The 23,331-nt window shown below is 51.9% G+C and overlaps 1 protein-coding gene across 13 annotated transcripts in view; it reads left to right on the forward strand.

The window, feature by feature from the left end:
- Banp (Btg3 associated nuclear protein) overlaps positions 1-9,437 on the forward strand; it is a 77,870-nt gene extending 68,433 nt beyond the window's left edge. For 8 of the 13 annotated variants that reach the window (XM_006255752.5, XM_006255753.5, XM_006255754.5 and 5 more), the window contains 3 exons: positions 791-916; positions 4,176-4,319; positions 5,857-9,437. In XM_006255752.5, coding sequence (XP_006255814.1) covers positions 791-916; positions 4,176-4,319; positions 5,857-5,928 — 342 coding nt within the window. In that variant the 3' untranslated portion in view covers positions 5,929-9,437. The remainder of the gene's footprint in view (positions 1-790; positions 917-4,175; positions 4,320-5,856) is intronic. The other 5 variants (XM_063277948.1, XM_006255756.5, XM_006255757.5 and 2 more) reach the window with 2 other exon arrangements.
- The last annotated feature ends 13,894 nt before the right edge of the window (positions 9,438-23,331 follow it).

The following is a 23,331-nucleotide window of genomic DNA, read 5'->3' on the forward strand; positions in this document are numbered from 1 at the left end:
AGGGACAGGCCCAAGAAGCGAGGCCAGAATTGGACAGTTTGGGGATGGCCAGACTTCCTGGCCAGTGCCCTCCTAGTACGTATGATAATGGCCCCTGACATGGTGTCCTCTTCGTCTCCTTGTCACAACAGCCAGCCAAGGTGACAGCTCACCAGCTCCTCCCTACAGTTGAAATGGATGTGGTCAGATCTTATAGCCAGGGTCCAGGCCACACAGCCTCCTCACTGGGCAAAGGTTTGTGAGCCAGGCCTGGGAGCTCTAGTCTTTGAAAGCCGTGACTGCCTAAGCTTTTCCCAGATGAGAACCTTGCTTCCACTCATCGATGTTATACCTTTGTCTTAGTATTGCAAGTTCAGGTTCTCCTGCAGTGCAGCACATCGGGTTAACCAGCCTCATGTTTCATGTGGAAAGTGGTTGTATTTGCAATGCTGGCAGGACAGCACTGCTGGGGTGCTGAGCAGGAGGGTGTGGCTTTGCTGTAGTTAACAGGGGCAGAGCTTCCTGGGAAACTGGTCCTATGATTGCAAAAGTCTCCTTAAAAGCAACTTCAGTTTCCTTAAATTCATTATGGAGGAATCTATAAAAATGTAACATGATTGGGGAACTGGTTATAACTCCTAACTTGGGGTTTCCAAATATGGCCTGGCTTCTGAGTTACCAGGAGATAGCAAACCAGGCAGCCACCGTGTGTCAGCACCTTTCCTTTTTCCTACCTCTTCCCCACAAGGTGGGGTCTGTGGCTTGACAAAGTCTCTGCCGAGCCTATAGCCCCCGTTCTGATCTCTTCCAGTCGTGGGGCCTGTGCCAGAATCCCATTCCTGTGAGCGGTGACTCAGTGGCCCAGGCTAACCCCTCCCAGCTTTGGCCTCTGGGAGGAGACACACTTGATCTGCCTGCTGGAAATGAGATGATCCAGGTTTGTAAGTCGGGTTTCTTGTCGGGAGATGTGGGTGGCCTGACCAGTGTTTTCCAGGGACCGTGTAAGCAGGGTCAGGTCAAAGCTCTGGACAGCAGGTGGAGCCTTACAGAGCCTACCGCAGGTTAGACAGTGCCACACACTGAGCCCAGGCTTACAGAGGCTGCCACAGTAACTGCCACTGTCAATGCTGGATACCTACAGAGGCCTGAGGCTAAGAGCTTGCTTTGCCAGCCAGAGACATCATAGTAGAGGTGCATGGTAGGGGTTAGCAGAGCTGATAAGGTGTCTGTGAACAGGCATGTGCCTTACTTACAGATGTGTGCATGTGCACATCTATGACCACAGGTGTCTGAAGACATGTATAGGCATACTTGTAACAGTTGATGGCATATGAAGACATATGGCTTGATGAATGGCCATCAAGTCAGGCCCATCTGTTGAGCTCAGAGCCCTTACCCCATGGAGCCTTTCACTCTTGGACACAGGGTCATTCTGCCGTTGGAGCAGTTCTAGTGTTTGTATCCTTTCCTTCCTTCTGAAGCCTGCTGATTCTGCTGTTCAAGGAACGTGTGGAGAGCCCCCCTTTGCCTCTACCTGGGTTACCCTGGTGGATGGCCCTGGGTAGGTCAGGGGAGACAGGCACCAGTGGGCCATAGATACTGTCCTGTCTGCTTGAGCCCAAGTTCTGGCAGTGAGACCAGGAAGCTCCTGTGACTCAGGTGCTGGAGGGAAGTGTTCACTGGTCCTTAGAGATGGCTTTGGTAGCCTGTAGGGTTATCATAGGAGCCCATGGGACCCACTAAGATCCACAGGAGCTGCTGAGTAGGGAGACCAGGAAGACTGCTGGGTGAGCAATGCAGGGGAGGAGAGGTCCCAAGCTGCGCTGGCTACCCAGGAAAGGCCCAGGCCAGCATATACAATGGAGAGTCTGGAAGAGCCGGGCTCCATCCAAGTCTGCCACCAAGGGCTGTCCCCAAGCAGGAGCTCGGTTTACCGTCTCCTGACTGTAAAATCCCCCGTTTTGTTTCAAGTTGAACTGCTTGGTCAGATGAGGGAGAGCACCATGCCTGGAGAAATGTAGTTCTTAGCAAAAATAACGAACTTGCCTGCAAGTCAGAGTGAGTGAAGGAGGAATCTAGAGGCTTCTGTCACTGATGCTTATAAGATTGGATCATTTTACCCTGTTTCAGGCTTTTCCTGCTGGAAGGAGCCATGCTTTATCTAAACAAGGAGTCATTATTGTCAGCCAGCTGTGGGCAACTCAGCATCTGTTGCCCTGCTTTCCTCTGCAGAGGGAGGGAGTGGCCAGTGGCATTGTGCAGTAGCTGTGCCAGAGTGGGTGTGGAATAGGGGACGCTGAGGTATCTGGGATAGAAGCAGCAGGCAAGTGTTTATGTTGAGTTCTGAGCTTGCCTGGAAACCAGTTCCCAGATGTGTGTCTGCACACCCTTCTTCCTTTAGTTAACCTGGATTGAGCACCTAGAGAGGGCTGAGGACTGGCTCCCCTGTTTTTGAACATCCCACTGCCTATCACCATGGCCCATGGGGTAGCTGACCAATGTGTGGTTCCTGTGAGGCCCAGGAAACTTTCCTCCTATCCCCACATGTTGACATAGAGAAGAGCAGCCATAAGCAGCTCGAGAGGTGTGTCTTGAGGGCCAGAGTTGTGCAGAGACAGGCTGTTATTGTTGCTGTTGTCTCTTGGCTGTCAGGCCTCCATAGATGAGGGGAATCACACTGGAAGTGAGATTGACCCAGAAGCCACTGCACTCCCCAGGAAGGAGGTAGATAGACTGCTTCCCAGAGGAATGCTGGGAGTTCTCCTTATTAGAATCCAGCATGAGTCGGCAGTCACATCCCCAAATAGTTGTCTCACTTTTTTTTAGTTATTCAAAAATATTAAAAAGGACTTTAAAGTCATTAAAAATATTTTCCCAGTGCCTGTGAACCTGGGTCTATTTTGGTTTGGCAGACCCTCATTAGCATAAGAGACACTGTCCTTATTTACAGTGTGTCCTTTAAAAGGGCACATGTCATCTGACAGTCAAGCTAGCTGTTTACAAGTACAGCTCTTCTTAGAAGTTGTCTGGGTGAGTTTGTACTGCTGTCTCTGGTTGTGGGGAACCTCACGTGGTCCTCTCCATGCCAAATGTGCTTCCTACCCAGCAGTTCTGTCCACTGCTGGGGTTCTGTCCACTGTTGGGGTTGCACGTCTGGGCGCCCTGGCCTTCCCACCTAGGGCAGTACCCAAGGCTGATTGAAGGGCACCTGTGAGTGCGCAGATGGAGGCTCTGTATTGCCTGCCTCGAGCCTCCTGCCCGGTCGTGTGAGCAGCAGGTGGAGTTTGTGGGAAGTGAATCAGTGGGATGGATTTCCAGAGCTGGAGTCACCCAAGCTTATTCCTCCTACTCCACATCCATTCTGAGGCAGGGTCACTGTCAGGCAGGGTCAGGACGATGGAGGGATGCAGCAAAGAGGACTGAAGGATCTGTTCTGTAGTGACCTGCCCCTGGTGTCTCTGCTCACACCCTCCCCTTGGAGCCTGTTTGCCCCTCACTGTCCCTGCCACAGTAGCTCTTCCCTTCTTTCTTCTTTGTGTGCGTGTGTCCGAGTGCGTGTGTGTGTGTGTCCGAGTGCGTGCGTGCGTGTGTGTGTGCGCGCACGTGTTTGTGGATGGTGTCCTCATCTCTCTTCACCTTATTTTTCCTGAGGGTTTCTCACTGAACCTGCAGCTCACTGTTTGGCTAGGCTGGCCGTGATCCACCTCCAGCAGTCTTCCTGGTTGGGGTTACCCAGCTGCTCCTGATTTGTGTGTGGATACCGAAGATCCAGGCGCAAGTCCTCATGCTGGCACACAAGCAGTACACCTACTGCAGCCCTCCCTCTCCTTTTGTTTCTCTATCTAAAGTTATTGGCTCCACATGGGCTCTGTGCGGGGTTTGTTAAGCTCTCCCGCTGTCTTCAGTGTGCCTGTGCAGTCTTCAAGTTCTAGCTTATTGGTTTCCACACGGGCTTTAAAAGACTAATGTCTGTGTGTAACAAGGGTGTTTCTGCAAGACTAAGTGTGAATGTGGCAGATTTCATGACAGTCAAAACTCAGCACGTCAGGTGGGTGTGTCTGCAGTGGGCACTGAGGCTCCATTGCATTCACATCCATGCTGTGGGCCTGGGCCTCTTATTGCTTCTGAACCAGAAGAGGATAGGGGTCTGCTGACCCAAGCTCCACTGACCAACCTGGCTTTGTCCCCAACCCCAGGTACTGCAGGGTGCTCAGCTCATAGCCGTGGCCTCTTCAGACCCTGCAGCTACAGGAGTAGATGGGTCGCCTCTCCAGGGCAGTGACATTCAGGTTCAGTATGTCCAGCTGGCGCCCGTGAGTGACCACACGGCTGCAACGCAGGTGAGTCCTGTCCCTCTCAGTCCCACCAGCCTCCCTGGTAGATACTGAACTTGGACTGTGACTGACATTCCTAGAACTAGGAACCCTTGTCGAGAAGCATACAGGTCTGGCAGAGGCATGGAGCTTCTGTTCACTCTGAACTCCTAAAGTCAGAATGTGTGGGCTCCTCTGATCTCGGCCCGGCAAGGGCAGGTGACCGTGGTAGGAGCAGAAGACTCAACAGTCCGGTTCTGTACCATGTGAAGTCTCCCTCCTCCTCTGCACACCTTGCTGGCACTGGCAGCTCCCCTTCCTCTGTGTGGTCCAAGCCTGGTGCAGTCCGCAGTGCAGGCTCTCACAGAGGTTGCTGCTCCCCTGAACCCGAGAACCAGGCTTTGGCCGTAGGCTGGTCAGGATTTTACTTCTCCCAGGAGCTGTTGAGGCCTGCCTGCCACAGGCATTAGAAGGACTTACGGAGCTGCTAGGCCAGACATCTGAGGGGAAGGCACTTTGGGATTCCTTCCCTGAAGTCCTGGGAATGACCCCTTCCAGGTTCTCAGAGAAGGAACTTGGGTCTAGGTCTACTGGCCTCAGCCACAACCCCCACCAAGCCTCAAGATGCTTCTTCCTTCAGCCACACAACTGCCTGCAGCTGCCCACTTGATCTTATTGTTGCAAACTTTTTGATAAAGCCTCAGGGTCTTTTTCCTGCCTGGCTGAGCACAGAGCTTCATAGAAAGTACCCGGGTCCACATCCTTCACCTGGACCATAATCATTCTCCTCTTCTCCCTCCTCTCCCTCCTCTCCCTCTTCTCCCTCCTCTCCCTCCTCTCCCTCTTCTCCCTCTTCTCCCTCCTCTCCCTCCTCCTCCTCCTCTTCCTCCTCTCCTTTATTTATTTATTTGTTTGTTTGTTTGTTTAGAAGTGAACTAAATATGGTCTCAGCCATGCCACCCCCAGCAGGGAGAGTGGAAACTTTTTTGTTTGTGTTTAAAAATCAGAGACTCAGATGTACAGTAAGAGTTGTCAGGTGCCAGCCCTGTGCGACCTTGGCCTCATGTGGTACAGCACCAAATGTCAGGTGACTTCTCCTCTGTGCTCCTGCAGTATAGCTGAGGTGGAAGATCCGTTATTCATTCCAAGGTTGCAAGTTCTAATCTTGAAGCAGAGGCGTCGTGGTCTTCCTCATGTATTTCACTGAAAGATGCCACTCAGAACCCTGGGGCAGTCTCTGTAGGAAGTCAGTGTGACCCTGAGGTTCTAGGGACGTATGTCAGGTTAAAACCGTGGTGTATCTAACTCCAGTTGTTTTTCGGGCACCTTGAGGAAAGGCTGGGAAGTATGGCCCCAGTTGCCCAAGTTCTCCTGGGCAGATGGGAGGTGTGCTTGTTTCTCGTTAGGTCAGAGGTGGCCTGGTACCCAGGTTTCTGAGGTTGGCATTCTTTCTCTGCTTGTATGTGAAGCTTGTGGCTCTGTGTAACATATGGGTGGCTTGCTGATACATACATGTGCTACTGTATTTTACTAGAACAGTCTTCCTTTCTCCTCCACCTTGCAGACAGCTGAGGCACTGCAACCCACTCTGCAGCCTGAAATGCAGCTTGAACACGGGGCCATCCAGATCCAGTGAGACCAGGCATTGTAGGAGCACCGCACCACAGCTGCTCACTGACCTGCCCTGTGCCCTGCTCTCTTGCTTCAGCAAGCAACTGCAGGTTCTACTGGGCATCCGAGAGCTCCTCCTCCCAGGGAAAGGTCCTGGCCACCCCCTGCTGGAAGGTGCCTCAGGGTTTGCGTCTCACTGCTGGTCTCCAAAGGAGAGGCATAGTGCAGAGTGTTGAGTACGTTCAGAAAAACAAGAACTACGATATTTTGTTTAAACAGCTTTTTTAATTTGCTATGGTGTTTATAACAAAAAAGAAAATGGAAAAAAAAAAACCACACAACCACCCCCACCCCAAACATACAAACAAACAAAAACCAGAACAGAAACACAACTGTGGAGTAGTGGAAGCCTGGGCCGTGTGCTCCCTTGGGGTCCTGACGTAGGTGTTGGAGCCAGCTGACGATGCTGGAGCACTTCGGACCTGCTGCTAGAGGAGTGCTCCAAAGGGAGTGCTCCCAGTGTGATTATGCATTTCGAATGAAATAAAGTGTATTTATGGCCACAGAGGCTCAGTGTTGTTGCACCATGAGAGGACTTCCCCAGGGTGCCATTTCCCAGGATGGGCACTGGGACGGATACTCATCTCCAGGTCTATGCTACCAGAGGGCTCCTGCTTTGGCTGTCTCTCCTGGGGAGCATGAGCTGCCCCTGGGGCAACTGGCTCCCACTTCATCACAGTGAGCCCTCCAAGGCAAGGCCGTTCTAACCCATTCTCTTCTGAACCTTAGGCTCACAAACTGCAACCCCAGGGTCCTGAGAACGAGCCCTGCGGAGAAGGCGTGACTGCAGAGCTAGCAGGTTCAAGTGTCACATGAGTGGCATGCGAAATGCCCCTAAAGTCCCTTCTGACTGACAGTGCCTGCTTGACACTTTCCTGGGAGGATTTCAAAGTTGTGGTCCCAAATTATCATGCCTCTGCCTCACGCCACGACATTCTGAATTCCTGGGCTGGTTATTCACCAGGGCACAATGAGGGAGCAGAGGAGAGCAGCCCTATGGAATAGACAATTTGGCATGGTTGTGGCCATCTTCGTAGGAGACTTGCCACTGGTGGAGGTGGCCCCATGAGGGGAAATGGGGAAAGGCATGCGGGCTGGGTTACAAGGCTGTGTAAGACACCTGGCTGGGCAGGGTCCCACTGGGTTACAAGACTGTGTAAGACGCCTGGGCAGGCTCTCAGGCAAGAGTGGAGAGCCAAAAAGTCCAGAGAGGAAAGCACACTCCAGAAAGAGCATGGCATAGACCCACATCCAGATACACAGTCAGAACCCTGGAAGGTAACTGCTTCTAGCGCAGTCAGGTCTTCAAAAAACACGTTGGGAAAGCTAGTTGACAGTGTGCCGTGCGACCCTGCAGTTGTAATCCCAAGAAGACCCTCTGTGTCTGTACACACACCCAATGCCCCATTCATAATGGCCTGAAGGGGAGATGGCGTGAAAGTCCAGCACGTGAACAGGTGGGCAGAGCATGCCTCTCAGTACAGAGGATAGTTGGCTGCCAAAGGATGGGCATCCTGGCCCACTCTCGGGCATGATGAACTTGCAGACGTGAGTGAGTGAGTGAAAGAAGCAGGGTGAGAAGACTGCGCACAGAAAGACTATATGAATGGACAGATTCACAGAAACAGATCGTCAGGACCTGAAGGGAGGAACAGCAGCAGGGGGTAGTGTATCCTGTGGGGTGCTGGATCTGCTCTGGATTGGATAACTGATGTTTGTGCAGTATACCAGGTGACTACATGAAATGTTTGGTGTTCACTGTATCTCAAGGCTATTTTTGATAAATGGTCGCATTTGGCAGGAACATAAAAATTGAGCTAAAGATGCCCATGGCAAGGAGGTCCTAGGGGATTTTCAAGACCAGGAAGGAATGTGGGCCCAGATTGCAGTTCTCCAGCAAGAGACCACTGGACCTCTTGGGACAGAGATGGACCTTAAGTGATCTGTAGAAAGTGGACTCTCTAAGATTAAAGAAGCAAAACAGTGGAAAGCATGACTGTCTTGGGACAGGCAAGAAGAGGGAATTAAAGTTCTCTAAATTGCCTTGAAGAAAAACGTGTGCAGTTTTCAGCCTTCAGTATCCGGAAACTATAGAAGCATGCTACTGTTTGTAAAGACTCCAGTGCTTGTCCGGGTGGCTCGTAGCCCTGGCCTTGTCCTTGTAGGCCATCGCCCAGCAGCTCGAGAAAGGTCTATTCTAAGCTGTTCTCTGGAGCACTGCTAATGGACTCTTCTTCTCAGGCTGTCAGCCATATTGTATGTTCTCGGACCACGTGGAATCAAGGTAGATTTTAATGAGGAAAAAACTTCCCATAGGTCAAGTAAATAAAATTGGATTCATGAAAAATACACTTAATTGAATGACAAAGATGTCAAAATGTGCTGAGAAAAGCTGAAGACAAGCTTGGGACAGGGAATTAAGTCTGGATTCAAATGCCAAAGCAGTGTTGGTGCTGTGGGAGAATTACAAATGTTCATTTATACAAATGTTCAAATAATTGATTAACTCCTGGTACAAGAAGGATGGTGGATACAAGTTGCCACTGTGGGTCTCCACAGATCCTCAGGAGTAGAAGATGAGGCTCTCCCAGAATTGGATGGATGGATTGGGAAAGGAGGGGAAGGAAGGAAGGATTGTTGTTGCTTCTGAATGTCTGAGCTACCTCAAAAGGTGAACAGGCTGTGCTTGGTGACATCAGGTGACATGTCACCCCACCCCAGGTTGAGTCAGGTTCAGCCATGCGTACTTAGTATATTTTTAAAGTCATGTGACTTACTGTGGTACTAGAACCATGTGGTTATCTTAAGCAGAAAAATGGTATGTAAAATTTGCCTGTTCATAGTTAAGAGAACTTTCAGCAAACTCACAATAGATCTGATCAGAGACATTTCTAAGAAACCTGTGACAGATATCCCTGAACATGGACTTGGAAAGCCTGGTGTGAAAAATGAGAAGGCCTGGCTCCTTGATTATCCTGAAGTTGGAAAGCAAGACGGCCTCTGTCTATATAACTCGGATGTGGACACCCCAGGATCTGACCCAAAATCCTGTGAGTGTGTTTTGCCTGGGTGCTGGCTACAGGCCACTTAGAAGTCCACTCCCATCTCAACCAGAATCAGCACAATGCTCTTAACTGCTGATTACAGACTGTTAGAAGCTTTAACCCACAGAGGTAAATTTAAGGAGATGCTGAGGCAGATGTTACTGAATTAGAGGAAAGCCAAGGAAAAGCCTGATCTGAGAAGCAGGGTTCTCTAAATGGTGCAGCTAAGCAGGGCCTTCTGTGGCAGTGGATAAGAGTGATGAAGACTGGTTGGAGAGATGGCTCAGTGGTTAGAGTGCTTACTGCTCTCCCCTCCCCACTGGGGAGAGCTCACTGCCTATAACCTGATGCCCCTTTGATTTCCCCATATCCTCCCACTCACATGGCAGACACAAGCACAGGAATAAAAATAAATCTTAAAGAACGACAATTGTCTGTCTTGATGGACATGTGTGTGGCCCAACAACAGATGGTCTGGGATACTGAGACTAAGGACAGAGACCTACCATGAGGGTGTGAAGGTGCAGGGACAAGGGACCCAAGTCCACAATGACGCTCACGGCAGTTGGAGCTTCACAAGGAGCCGAGTGTGAGGGATGCAGTAATCTAGGTGAACTCTGTGGCCTTGGCTTGGGTAAAGGTGACTTGAGCTGGGTATAAAGGAAAAGCAGGCAGAGCTCACACCAGCAGACACAGCTTAGGTGCACATGATGGCCCAAGCCTACAGTACCAACACCCGGGAGAAGGAGGCAGCAGAATCAGGAGTTCTACATCATCCTCACCTGCCCGAGTCCCTGTCTTTTAAAAATAAACACTAAAGGAGATCCTAAAACCCAGGAGAGATCAGCTCCATTCCTCAGTGCACACGAGACTCCGCAGGTGTGCTGAGAGGCTTAGTGGTAAAGACAGGGTCATAGCTCAAGAGGATCTGAGGACAGAGGCCTTGCTGTGGCCTCCCAGCCAGACTGTGATTGCCATGTCCTGCTGACATTTTGTACTGCCAAAATAGCAAGAAGGCAAAAGACCCGAAACTTACCCACCACATGCCCAGCAAACAGGAAGAGGGTCAGCCTCACTGCACTGAGATGCCTTTTAAACCATGGTTGTTTACTAGAGGATCCTATGGAGCGAATTGTGTGAGCAGCTGCACCCCATGGGCTGAGGTGGTGGCTCATTCAGCCTCCATGGAGAATGTTCTAGTGATCTCTAGGGAGCCCAGGTGCATTGTCAGATCCCAGTGCTCTCCTGGCCCAGCAGTGACCCTTCGTGAGACTGTGATTGCCTTCAGACAGCACTACACCAGAGAGCAGCAGGTGGCCCCCTGCAGTCCGGGTTGGATTAACGTGGACTGAGGCCTTCTGCCTCACCTGCCTGATTACCTGAAGTCACTGCTGGGGGAGGGGGGAGCTCACAGACGAGGGCTGTATGCCCAGCTGGGCCTCAGCCTCTTGTGGTGTGCTCACTGGGCACACAGGACAGAAGCTGTTTGCTAGCAGCCCTGGCCTGCAGGGGGACAAGATGCCAGATGTGGAAGTAGCAGAGTGGCAACCTTCTGGGCAGGCCAACAGAGCACTGGCAGAGAAGATGCCTGTGACCTTTGTCCAGACAGCACACGATACAGGCAGTATGAGGAAGTCGGAACACAAAACACGATGGGACATTCCTTAATCCTTGGAGCTGGTGCTGTGACACCAGAGAGTGTTACTTTCAAATTAATAGGGTCGAGGTAATTACAACCAACAAAAATACCCAGCCAGGCCCAGAAGGGACAGGGCACTGAGAGCGTACGGTGATAGTGAAGCCCCTGCAGGAACATCGGAAGCCCTGAAGAAAGGGAGGTCTAGGTGAGAAAGGGGCTCCTCAAAATTGGGGATGGTTGGGGTCACTTTTCTCTTGGGCTGGGTGGCCTCTCAGGTGGAAGTTAATTGGATACGCTGGCCCTCACCACCCTTAAAGCTAGTTGAGCAGGCATTGGGACCAGACAGCAAAGAATACAGTCCCCAATGGACCCCTTTACTTTGGGTGGGTTCTGGCAGGATACACCCTGGCTTGCAGGGCAGCCCCTTAGCTAACTTGCATTGTCTCAGTTGCTGGTAGTAGGCTGGCCAGCGTAGCTGGGACTGCTTGTGTCCCCAGCAGCCTGGTGGGAAGAAGTGCAATCGTTTTGGGAGGAGGATATCAGATTATATCCACAGACACTTTTGCAGACAGAAGCCATGAAGCACAATGAAAACCCCAGGCAGCAGCGGACAACAGAAGCAGACCAGAGCGGCAGAGGCTGCAGCCACCCCAGGCAGCCTTAAAAATAGCTCTGTGGGCTCTGCAGTGCTCGACCGAGGACTTGTGGAGAATTTAAGCAGCGAACCAAGTGGTGACGGCAGCTAGACCGCAGATGAACAGTAGCACAGATAACTGCGGGCACAGCAGGTGAGCCCGTCGGAGGGAGACTGAGCGGGAAGGAAAGTAGAAGATCTTGGGATGAAAAGTGTTCTCCCAGACCAGTGAGGGGGCGGGGGAGGTGGGGATGCCCTAGTCTCTCTGCCTTCTGGGAAGTGGGACACAAGGCACTCCCCACACTCAAAGGCAGGTATATCTTTGACTTGCAGAGAAAGGAATTTATAGTAGTCTTCCTCAGACACAGAAGACACAGCTGAGGTTAACAAATCAAATCCCACAAAGTGGAGAGCGCTCGTGGGGGTTCTGGGTATTATGTTTCAGTGTCCTGGTGATGCGTCCTAACTCATCGTCTGAGTCACAGATGAACAGTAACTCCAGCCCTCTGGGTGTTCTTTATAGCCGCACGGTGCTCTGTGTACAAGTGTGCCTTGGTCTGACTTGGGATGGCGTCAGTGTTAAGACATGGACAGGTCATTAAGCCGTCTCAGCAAAAGCTGCATTTAATACAATTTAGCACTCACTTAAAACAGTAGTGAAACCCAGATGTTCTAGAAGGATAAAGAGCTTCACTCCACTGAGGGGTTTTAGGAAAACCTGGAACCCACAGCACATGGATCACAGTCTGTGATGAGAAACAGGCCAGGTGACCCCTGTTTGACACCAGGTGATACACAGGAGGAAACAGGAAGCTCAGGGAAAAGCACAATTTGTAAACAGTTTTAGAAGATTCCAGGTAGCTGCCAAAGATGAAATCTAGAGTATCAGTAACTCTCAGAGATAAATTACTGGCTCAAAACCCAACAGCATTCAAAATGTCACGGTGCACCTGTCTTCTGTCAGTGGGAATTTAAAGAATAAAAGGCTATCATTAACCTAGCCTTAGATAGGTGTACTGGTGCCTGCCTGCTATTCCAGCACTCAGGAGACTGAGACAGAGGGATTATGTGTTTGAGGCTCACACAATCTATATAGTAAGACCCTGTCTAACAAATGTGAAGTAGCTTAAAATCATAGTGTCTGAGGTGAAGGCACCACAGGTGCTATAGGAGATGGACAGCACAGCTCTGTTAAGACCTGAGCACTCTGAAGCAGAGGCCACAGGCACCAGTGGCCTCCAGCCAGGGCTGACCATGATTGTTAGCCCTGGACTACACCCTCCACTTCCTCATACCTTAAAGACAGAGAAAGCAAACCTTTACCCTCCCTGCTCCTGTGACCTGGGACAGAAACACGCTAAACAACTGCATGTCTACTGCTGTCCTGTTGCCCTTGGTTGTCCGGTGACCCTGTTTTACCATCTCCCACCTCACTCCACCACCGCAGTGCTATCACATTCTTCTACTGGATCAGAAAGAGATACCATAGTTCCTGCTGCCTCACCATGCAACCTTCCTTCCTTTGCTCTCACAGCTGCCTGCCCACCACTGCCCCTTCTAGCAGACAGCAGGCATGGTCCACAGCCCGGACATAGGGTCAATCGGGCAAGGGGAATGGGGAGGACCAAGGGCCCAGCACTGGGCAGGGAGAAGGTGGAGGTGCTGACCAGTAGAAGCTTGGAGGCTGTAGCAGCAGCACCAGGCTTGATTTCTTGTCATCTAGAGTCAGACCAGACTGTCACCATCTATCTGGCACCCAGGAGGATAGGATGGATGATGGCTTGCTGGCAGTGTATCCCCACCGAGTTCTATCTGAGATCATCACGCCCAGCAGACAGGAGATGATGGATGGGCTGCACTTGCAGCTGAGGAATCGAGTGAGCCAAGGTCACGGTTCCCCAGGAGGAGCAGTGCTACACAGCGGGAGGAAAACTGCCCAGCTTGTACTTTGAAACCGTAGGTACAGCAGGGCCTCTTTGTCCATAAGTGGCTCCAAAGGAGCTGGAGCAGAGGCTCTGGGCCCACGTGTCACTTGGTGAATAGTGCGTCCCCAGGAAGAGTCAGGGTGTTTACTGTCCTTCCTGTCCACTCCTCGGACTGGGATCCCAGTGAGCCTGACTGTGGCAGGTTCTGGTCTAGGACTTACCCCTTGCTGACTCTAGGCTCCTTCAGGTTGCTGTCCATCTCTATGTCTGCAGAGACATGTAGGCTTAATAGCCCTTTATAAAATCTCCTTCCTGAGCTGGATGTGGGTTTCACGCTTATGCGTGGTGGTGTCATGGATAATGAGGAAGGCCTGTGACTGCTTATTGGATCTGTGCTCACCGTGTTTCCTTAGATTGCATTTAAAATCTAAGCAAACCCTCAGGTTGGGTTGCAAATGATAAAGCGGGGTACGATAACCCCACAGAGAATACTTTTAGGGTTCTGGAGTAATGGCCCAGTCAGTAAAGTGTATTCTGTACAAGGACCTGAGTTTAGTCCCTGGCAACCATATTAAAAGCCAGGCATGGCAGCATATGACTGTAAGCCCTGAGCTGGGGAAGTAGAAGCAGAAGGATCCTCAAAGCCTGCTGACAGCCCTCTAGCTGAATTGGTGCATTCCAGGGTTAGTAAGAAACCGTGTCTCAGAAGAGTAAGGTGGACAATGAGTTAGGAAGATGCCCAGTGTCGCCCTCTGGCCTTCCATATACAAACACACATACATCCTACACATACATGTGAGCACACATACACATATATGTACATTCTACACATAGATGTGAATCTACACACAAAACTGCAGCTGTAGGCAGGTAGACCAAACCAAGTACTTAGAGAAGGGGCTCAGAGAACATGGCTGGTAAGCTTATAGGTTAGGGTGACACAGGAAGAAGACAGCCTGAGCTACAGACCCAGGGTACGTGATAACCCTGCTGTGCTTTCTGACCGCACAGTCAGATCTGTACGCTGGATCCCGGAGCCCATTGGGCCCCCAGCCTTAGATATACTCCATCTTGAGTCACATGTGAAGCTTCTGCTGGCCTTCGAGTTGCTAGCTCTGCTAGCTAGAAAGAGCTGGAGACCCAAGGACCCACTGTGCTTCCGGAATCTGGAAGTCCCTCAAAGGTCAGCATAATGACAGGCAAGTAGCACCCACCTCTGAAAGTCCCTAGGGATGGAGGGTTAGAGCAGACAGAGATACGGAGTTAGAGACAGACAGACAGCAGGGGTTAGAAACCCTGTCTTAAAATTCAGGGGGAGCCGAGTGGTGGTGATGCAGGCCTTTAATCCCAGCATTCAGTAGACAGAGGCAGGTGGATCTCCGTGAGTTCAACAGAGATTGTTCTAGGACAGTAGGACAGCCAGGGCTACACAGAAATCTTGTCTCACAAAACAAGAACAAAAACAAATAAAAAAAATCAGAATCAGACATAAAGACAGGCAGAGTTAGACAGTTAGAGCCCATGATGAAGCATCTCGTAGCCCTCCCTTTAGGCCATCATGGGTAAGCTGAGCTTGACAGGGTTGGAACACTTCTGGCCAGTGGGGCTCTACACTTGACTGTGCCCTGGAGCTCAGAGTTCTGCCATTAGGAAGCCGTGTCTCTGTAGATGCCATCCCTCCTGGCCCTGCACAACCTGCATGGTGTGGCTCCTCCTGTATTTACAGCGAGGCATTTTTAAGATGCCAGCATTGGTTCACTTTGTCACTTGATTTGATAGCTGGCTTGGTGCGAGAGCTGCTCTCTTGCTCTCCTACTCCCTCAGTGGGGATGTTCTCACATGAGCAGCAGTCACTTCAGCCTTAAAAGAAAATTACCTCAGAGGCAGCTTGGCATTTGGACCCTCACCTGGGCCCCAGCAGCAGCCAAACATAGGAAGCCTGTGCCGGGGACTGTACGTGCCTGTGTTCTGTACTTCACTACGTCCTGTGCAGAAGACCTGGCATTGAGAAGGACAGTCCCTTGTCAGCTGCCTTGGACACCAGCTGCTGGAACATGGCAGCACATGGGCTGTTCGTGGCTGGGGTTTATGGTGGGTCCTGTGGTGTCCTTACTTGCTGGGGATTGTGCCTCAGCCAGATGTTTTCAGGTCCATCTGTTTTGTGTCCAGAGTGCTGACACCCTTTCCCCAGGCCCTGCTGGCTCTCTAAGGCCCTTTCCAAGTCTAAGGTGGCCTTAAGTCTGGCTGCTTTGCACTAAGGCAAATGGGCAAAGTCCAAGTCCCACGTGGTTTCAGGAGGCTGGCTGGTTACTGTCACAGCCATGTCACAGCTGGCTCAGCTGGGAACTATGCTGTCTTCAGTGCCACACCTCTAATCGTGTGTTCATTGTAAACATCTGGGTGAGGAGAGAGAGCAAGAGAGGCCAGAGAGTGTGCACATCCCTGTCCCAGCACCTCCATCCCTGCTCTGCCACCCTCCCTGTAGAGGGGCTCAAAGCTGCCATCCCCGGGCACCTCTGCGAGAGGTGCTACCAGGTTCTAGAGGGGTTAATTCTCAGGCAGACACTGTTCCTACTAGTCAGCTGAAGCGGTTTTGCAGATGGTCTGTGTGCCCAGTTGGCCCTGTGGCTCAGGAGAAAAACCACTTAATAATCTTCTATTTCTTTCTGACTCTCACCCCCCACCATTGCAACACCAGTGAACATAAGCCAGGAAACTCTGAGGCTGCCGTCAGGTCCCGGCGGGTGCTCAGAGCTGAGCCGCCTCATTTGTGTGAGCCTTCTGCCTCCTGGCCTCTCTGAGCCTCATTTTTTGGGAAGGTTTCATTTTTCCTAGAACAGCTCAAATGGCACTTGGGGAAGCCACTGGGTCTTCCTCCTTTATGTGTGGAGGTGGCAAGATGATTATCACTTTATGTCCCTGCCGAGGAGTTGGCATTCTGCCCCTGGGTCCACACACCTGGCATGCTCAGCTTGGTTTGGGCAGTTTTTCATGCCTCCCCACCCCCAAACTCTGGCTGGACATAGAAACCTTGGAGAAGGTTCAAAGGGATTTTACAGCTTCTGAGGAGGGCTGGCATAGGCCGGACCAGTAGTTAGTGAGCAGCTGGACCAGTAGTTAGTGAGCAGCAAGGAGACGTCACCTTACAAAGCCAGGTAGACTGATGCTTTCCAAAGCAGTGGGAAGGAAGCTAGGTCCAGGAGTATCTCAGCCATGGGGCGGGGCCTCATCTGTTCCTAGCCACAGGGGCGGGGCCTCATCTGTTCTCAAAGCCCCTGTCTGTGGCAGACTCTGTCTGCTTTCTCCCATCCAGCATTGCTGACTTCAGGGCTAGGAGGTAGCTATTGCTACAGCATTAGGAATCACTTGAAACTCGCTATAGTCTTCCTGTGGGCCACCTGTTCAGGCCAGCTTCCTCCTCTGTCCCACATCACCCCTGCCACTCCTGGCCTAGCCGTGGCTACAGTGTGTCTAGAATTTGCCGGGGCAGTGAGCTGGGGACACGTGTGGTCGGGTCAGTGGTGTGTCTGTCAGAATTTGCAGTCTCTTCAGCATTAAGACTGGTGCTCAAGGATGGGGACGGCTCCCAGCAGGTCCCAGCTGTCGGTGACTGGCATGCTTGATGAACCCTGGGATGTACACCAGGACACTGGCAGTGATAGAACGCGATGCTGGCAGAGCATGCTAGTCATGGTTTGGACCTGATGTTGGAGAAGAGCCCCACATCCCTGAAGCCCATAGGAGTTAGAGTCTAGGTCTAGACCAGTGCCGGAATTCTCAGGTCAGGAGTTTCTGAGAGTTCAGCCCTGCTGGACTTTTGCACAGGGGTTGGGTCAAGCAGATGTTGGGGCATGGATCCTGAGCCTGATGTTGACAGCACACCCCTACTTGATGACAGGGGACCCTTCTGGCTACCAAGCCTCCGATTAGTGACATGGAACTTGCCTTAGAGCTGGGTGGGCTTTATGCCCTGAGCCATAGCTGTGCCCACGTGGTGGGGTTCTAGTCTATCCTAGATCAATCTGTCTCAGGAAATGGGCCCAGATCCCCAGAGCTTCTACCAAGAGCACACCTACTCAGCAGGGCTGGTCTGCTCAAACCCCACGAGGTCCCTCTCTCAGTGTCTGTACTCCCTATCTGGGGCAGCCAGGCTGTAAGCTGAGGAACTCTCAGGGCCTGGTTCTCCGGCCACCCTGTGAAGACCTCCGGGTGTGAACAAACAGGCCCACTAGCTCCCACTCAGGCTGAGTGGGCACAGCATCTCTTTGGTCCTAGGGGTCAAAGAGACTTCTCATGTCTGCTAAGTTCTATGTGGGAGCGGGGGCAGCCTGGGGAGCGGCAGCCTGGGAGGCCAGAAGTTCTGGAAATCCCTGAGGGCACCCAGCTCCCACCTCTGCCTTCTCCCTGCTTTGGGGAGGATTTTAAAGAATGATCTCAGCCCAGTGGGCGCGGGTGCAGGACAGAGCCACACAATGCTCTTCACTGGAGTTTAGGGCAAACCCTGCAAAGGCCCTTTTATTCCTCATGCTCCTCCCAGACAGAGGGCCCTTCCCTCTGACCCCTGGGCCAAGCCATAGAGTTCTGGATGTCATTGTTTTGGCTAATAAAGCTGATGAGAGAGACCAAGGCCAAAGACCAGCCCTTGCTCTTGGGTGAGGGGGACAAGATGACCTGATAGTTCTGGCCTGAGTCTAATGATGGTTCCAGTTGTCAAAGCTGGAGAGGTGTCACTGCTAGTAGTCTCAAGAGTGGGAGGGACCAGGAGTCTGTGTGCAGGAGTTAGGGGGAGAGAGGAAAGCAAGGGGTGAGGAGGAGGAGAAAACTAAACTCCCTGTTCTCTCAAGGAGGTCGGGGCTTCCCATTCTCATGGCATCCATTTCCTTCATAGCGGAGGCGACAGGGCTGAGAGCACCACGGGGGTGTCCTGCTGGGGCCTTCTGAACACCTTGGCCTGGGAAGCTTTCGTCCTGCACTAGGTCCACAGAAACAGATTCAGTTCAGGGACCTAACGTGAAGGCCTGGAGCACAGAGAAATAGCCCATTCTTCAGACACCATGGCTCTGGGGAGGCCCAAGTTAATTGCTGGATTTTATACTGGTTGCTAGGTACAGCTCAATAGTAAGTCAGGAGGCTCTGTCGCACCCAGAAGCAATGCTGACCTTGCTGTGGGCAAAGGACCTGAGAAATGGTACCTGGGCAGAGGTGGGACCAAGGACAGTAGCTTCCAGCCAGGCCGAGATGAGCATAGAGCTGTCACATTCTCAGCCACAGCCGAGGATGTCATGGGTGTTCTGCTCGCATCAGCCCAGCAATTACTTTTCTCCTTGCTGTGAGAAAGTAGCTGTTGAAAGCAACTGAAGGAGGGGAGGGTTTATTCTTACATCCAGTGTGTGGTTACAGCCCACTGTGGTAGGGGAGATATGGCGGCAGGAACTGGAGGTGACTGGCCACATTGCTAAGCAGAGAATGGCAAACACATGCTAGTTTTGAGTTTTCTTTCCCACATTACACAACACAGTCCAGGGTCCCCTGCCCAGGGAACGTCCCAGTCACAATTAAGAAGTTTTCCCATAACTGTTAATACATTCTCCTGCCAGAGTGGCTAGCCAGAGACCTGCCGTCTAGGGATGGGGCCACTCATAGTCGGGGTTTGTGTCCCCTCTGCATGTTTCCATGCTGACTCTCAGTCCAGTCAGGCTGACGATGAAGACTACCCCACAGCCAGGAATCGATGCAGTCCAGCTGGGCTCCATAGAACCCTGTGGGCCCACTGTCGTTGACTGCCCTGATCTGCCCTGCCTTCTCCTCTGTCTGTCTGGGCAAGTGAAACTGAGGCTGGCGTTGCTCCTCTGGATGAAGTGGGGAGTAAAGCTTTCCTCCCTGCTCTGAGGGCAGATGGAGCTTTAGCCCATCACCAGCAAAGGGATGAACTGCACTCACTGCTGCCTGCCAGCCCCTCATCCACCAGCCGCCCCTCTTTTCTCGTTACTGGTCAGCATCTGGTGGGGCACACGGAGGCTGTGGATGTGACCTGTATCTTTTCAAGCTTTTGCTGTGCCTCCTTCCAGGCCCCGTCAAGCCTGCCCATCTTCATATGCCATAGCACTGGTGACCGTCAGGACTGCGGGGCAGAGCCTGAATGCAGCAGAGGGAACCAGAAGTGGGCGTGACCCACATGTGTGTGAGTACTCTCACATGGGTATGTCCGGGGTTACCTACCAGGGATTATCCTCCTGTGCTGACTTCTCTCCTCCCAGGTGTCCCCTTCCAGCTGTTTGATGTGCAGCATGCTTACCCGGGGGCCAGAGGCTTGTCTCTGGAGGGAGCCACTTTTGGTCTGTGCTATATGAGGAGAGTGCGGCCTGCCTAAGCCCCAGGCAGGACCAGACCCAGATGGAGCCCTTCCACTTCTCCTGCTGGGCTGGCTGCCTTCTGACCTTTGCCAAACCGTTTAGGACAAGAAGATAGAAATCCACAATGTTAGAGTCTCGATTGAGTTATCATGGTGGCCCACGATGTTGGGGGTTCTCCATTACCAGCTTTTACCCTCTGTCTGAGGGTAGTCAGCACATCCTGATTTCCGGGGTCATAGTCATCCACACTTCTCCACCCTGTGCCTTTCTAAGAGGTCAGCAATGCTCCCTGCTGGTGGGTTGAGGAAGGGGTAAGATAGGACTTGTTCCAGAAAGAGGCAGGCTCAAATCTTTTGTTTTTTAAATCCTTTTTAATTTAATCTGTATGAGACACTGTAGCTGTGTTCATGCATACCAGAAGAGGGCATCAGATCCCATTACAGATGGTTGTGAGCCACCATGTGGTTGCTGGAATTTGAACTCAGGACCTCTGGAAGAGTAGTCAGTGCTCTTAATCATTGAGCCATCTCTCCAGTTTCTGACTTAAAACTAAATGGTCAAATGAGACAGTTGGCAGTCTGGCCCTCCCTCTGCAGCCGTAGGGACACACTGTTGTCCTTACCTAAATGGCCAATCAGAGCAAAGGTCAACCTACATAGGCCTCTGTCCCACAGTCTGCCTAGGAGATGAGTAAAGCATACCTCTGGGCTGTGTTTGTGAGGATAGGGCCAGAGGGGATAATCTAAATTAAAACGACCTTCCCTGAAGACCAGGAGGGAATGAGAGGCGGTGGTGGCCATACCTGTAATTCTAGCATCTGAAAAATAGCAGGGGATCAGTCTGAGCTAAGCCTAACAAAAGGGAATTCAGGAGGGTCTTCCAAGAGCATCGCCATGCTCCCTCCCCTTCCAGGACACCACAGTGTGAGCAGCGCTGCTTCTCTCTGATGGGCTGAAGCCATGGCACAAAAGTCCTCCCTTCCTGCGATAGTTAATGTTGATGGTCAACTGGACAGGATGTGGAGTCATGCGGAGCCTGAGGCCACACCTGGGATTCTCTGAATTAGATCAGCCAAGCCTGGAAGAGCTGCCTATCATGGACAGTGTCACTCCCTGGACTAAATGGAAGAGAGAGGGGCTGTTGCCTAATGTTGGATGTAGCGAGACCACTCCTAGCTGTGATGGGCCATGTCTTGAACTGTGAGCCCCAATAATGTTTGATCATAGCAATGAGAAAAGAAAGCCATACAGACCCTTACATTTTTTAGTGAGGTGTTTGTCACGGTGATAAAAAGCTGAGGGTGAACCCTGACCCTGGCCTTCCCTTGTGTGCTCTCTCCCGGAAGTGGTCTGCACAGACATGGCCATAGCAGGAAGTGGTCTGCACAGACATGGCCATAGCAGGAAGTGGTCTGCACAGACATGGCCATAGCAGGAAGTGGTCTGCACAGACATGGCCATAGCAGGAAGTGGTCTGCACAGACATGGCCATAGCAGGAAGTGGTCTGCACAGACATGGCCATAGCAGGAAGTGGTCTGCACAGACATGGCCATAGCAGGAGGTTGCATGGATTGGGCGGCCCTAAGTCCATGGTTGATTGGGGTGAGTCTAAGGGGAGGCAGAAAGCTGGAGACGGCGCTGGAGAGAAGCCACACCAAGACAGAAGCAAAGAGTAGAATGACGCAGTCAGAAGCCAAGGGATATTGGTCCCCAGACACTGGAAGGAGGGCTCTGTGTTAACTGTGGACAGAGCCATCCTGACAGCTAGGGTTAGGACTTAGGAATCTCAGCCTGCAGAACTGGAGGAGAAAGCAGTTGCTTCTCTTGCTTCGTCCCTAGGATCCCTAGGCGTGGCCACAGAAAAGAGCAGGCGTGTGATCTTCTCTCTGTGTGCCAGGGTTCTAGGAGAGCTCGACCCCTCCCTTAGCTCTCGTAGGGCCGTTGCCACAGATGTAGGCTCATATGCCCAACCTCTTGTTCCTTTTGGATGCTAGTTTTGCTCTCTTCAAAAATCTCTGATGACTCAGAGGTAAAAGGGCAGGCTCCTGCCTCTGTGCTCACCTCCTCCCCAGGAAGGAGCACAGGCCCTGCTGCCACCCTCTCTGGGAGGCAGTCCCCTGACACTGACGAGTAACTAGGTGGTCACTTCTGGGGGTGGTGGTGCAGGCACTGAGGGAGATAGTGTTGTGGCCACCGAAGGTGGACAGCAGCATGGGCTGTGCAGGAAACAGCCAGTGGTATGTGTCACTGAGAAATATGGCAGGTCCTACTTCCAAGCTAGGGCCCGTGCCGGCTGGGCCCACTACTCCCTAGACAGGAATCCAGTGTCTGTGTTGAGCAGGTGCCTCAGGAGGGCTGTGTGGGCAGCATGGAGTCCATGTATGTTTGCTGTGCCGCTTCTCACAGCCTGCGCTGGGTTGAATGAGAATGGTCCCCATGTGGTCCCAGTTGGTGGACTGTTTAAGAAGGATTAAGAGGTGTGGCCTTGTGAGGGGAAGTGTGTCACTGGGCTTTGAGGTTTTAAAAGCCCATGTTAGGTCTGCTCACTCTCTTTCTCTCTTTTTGTCTCCTGCTTGTGAGCCAGATGTGAGCTCTCAGCTACTTCTCCAGCACTGTGCCTGCCTCCCTCTTGCCAAGTTCTCCTTCATGATGGCCATGGACTCATCTACTGAAACTGTAAGCAAGCCCCCATTGCACTTTCTTTTGTAAGTTGCTTTGATTATGGTGTCTCTTCCCCAGAAGAGTAGTTAAGACACCCTTTCAGGGTGACATGTAGAAAGTAGGTCATGAGGTCATTGGCCCTGGGGGTGAGCACTCCAGGTTTCCTCATCCCCTGTCTGGCTGCTTCCATGTACTGGAGGCTACCCCCCCCCCCCCCCCGCACAAACTTTGTGACAAGAGGGAGGTTTCCATAGCACCCTGCAGTGCCCTAGCCCTGAGAGGATCGCAAAGGGCAGCTGAGGACTTCTCAGCCTGAGGACCCATGTTTTCAATGTCAGAACAGCTCAGCCTCTGGAAGGCCAGTGGTTGGATTCTTCTCGCCCAGCCCCTCCCTTAAGCAATGAGCATAGTGGGTATGGGTTCACCAGCCATTCATCCCCGAGGGCTGGGATGATGTGGGCCAGAGAATTCCCTCCAGTAGGAGCTGTCGGGATGGAAGTATTGGATGACTGGGACCAGTGAGAAACGTGTGAGGGAGCAGGCCAGCTGGAGTTTTAGGGGGTTGCAGCACAAGGCTGAGGGGGCACTTGAGGAGGCTCTACAGAGCATCAAAACCTGGAAGCAACAGTTCATGAACACACCCTGGTGTGGCTCAGGAGTAAACTGTAGAAAGGGATAGAGCACTGACCCATGACACACAGGTAGCCCTGACAATCCATCCCTGAGGAGGGACAGAAGCTAGCCATTGCAAGTGACCTGTTAACCACACAGGCCATTCCACATAGATGGAGAACAGATGGTCGGCTGCCAGGGTTGGAGGAGCTCAGAGGATATGGAATCTCTGAGAGACAAAAGGACTTTGAGTAGGCTAAATGCCAGTGGTTATACCTTTAAAAAGTCAATTTTATGCTAAATTTCACCTAAAGCATGAGAGGAAAGATGTCAGAGGATTTAGCAGTGCATGTGTGTCCCATGTAAATCATGTGTTCATACGTTTGCCTTGGCTTTTCCAGCCCTCATTGAGGGCTGACAACAGACAGTGGTGCCTGAAGCAGGAGATTCAAATGAGTGGGCTGTGCTCCACGGTGTACATGCGGGTGTGCCCTGCTGCT

The sequence above is a fragment of the Rattus norvegicus genome, chromosome 19, assembly GCF_036323735.1.
Source record: "Rattus norvegicus strain BN/NHsdMcwi chromosome 19, GRCr8, whole genome shotgun sequence".
Lineage (NCBI taxonomy): Eukaryota > Metazoa > Chordata > Mammalia > Rodentia > Muridae > Rattus > Rattus norvegicus.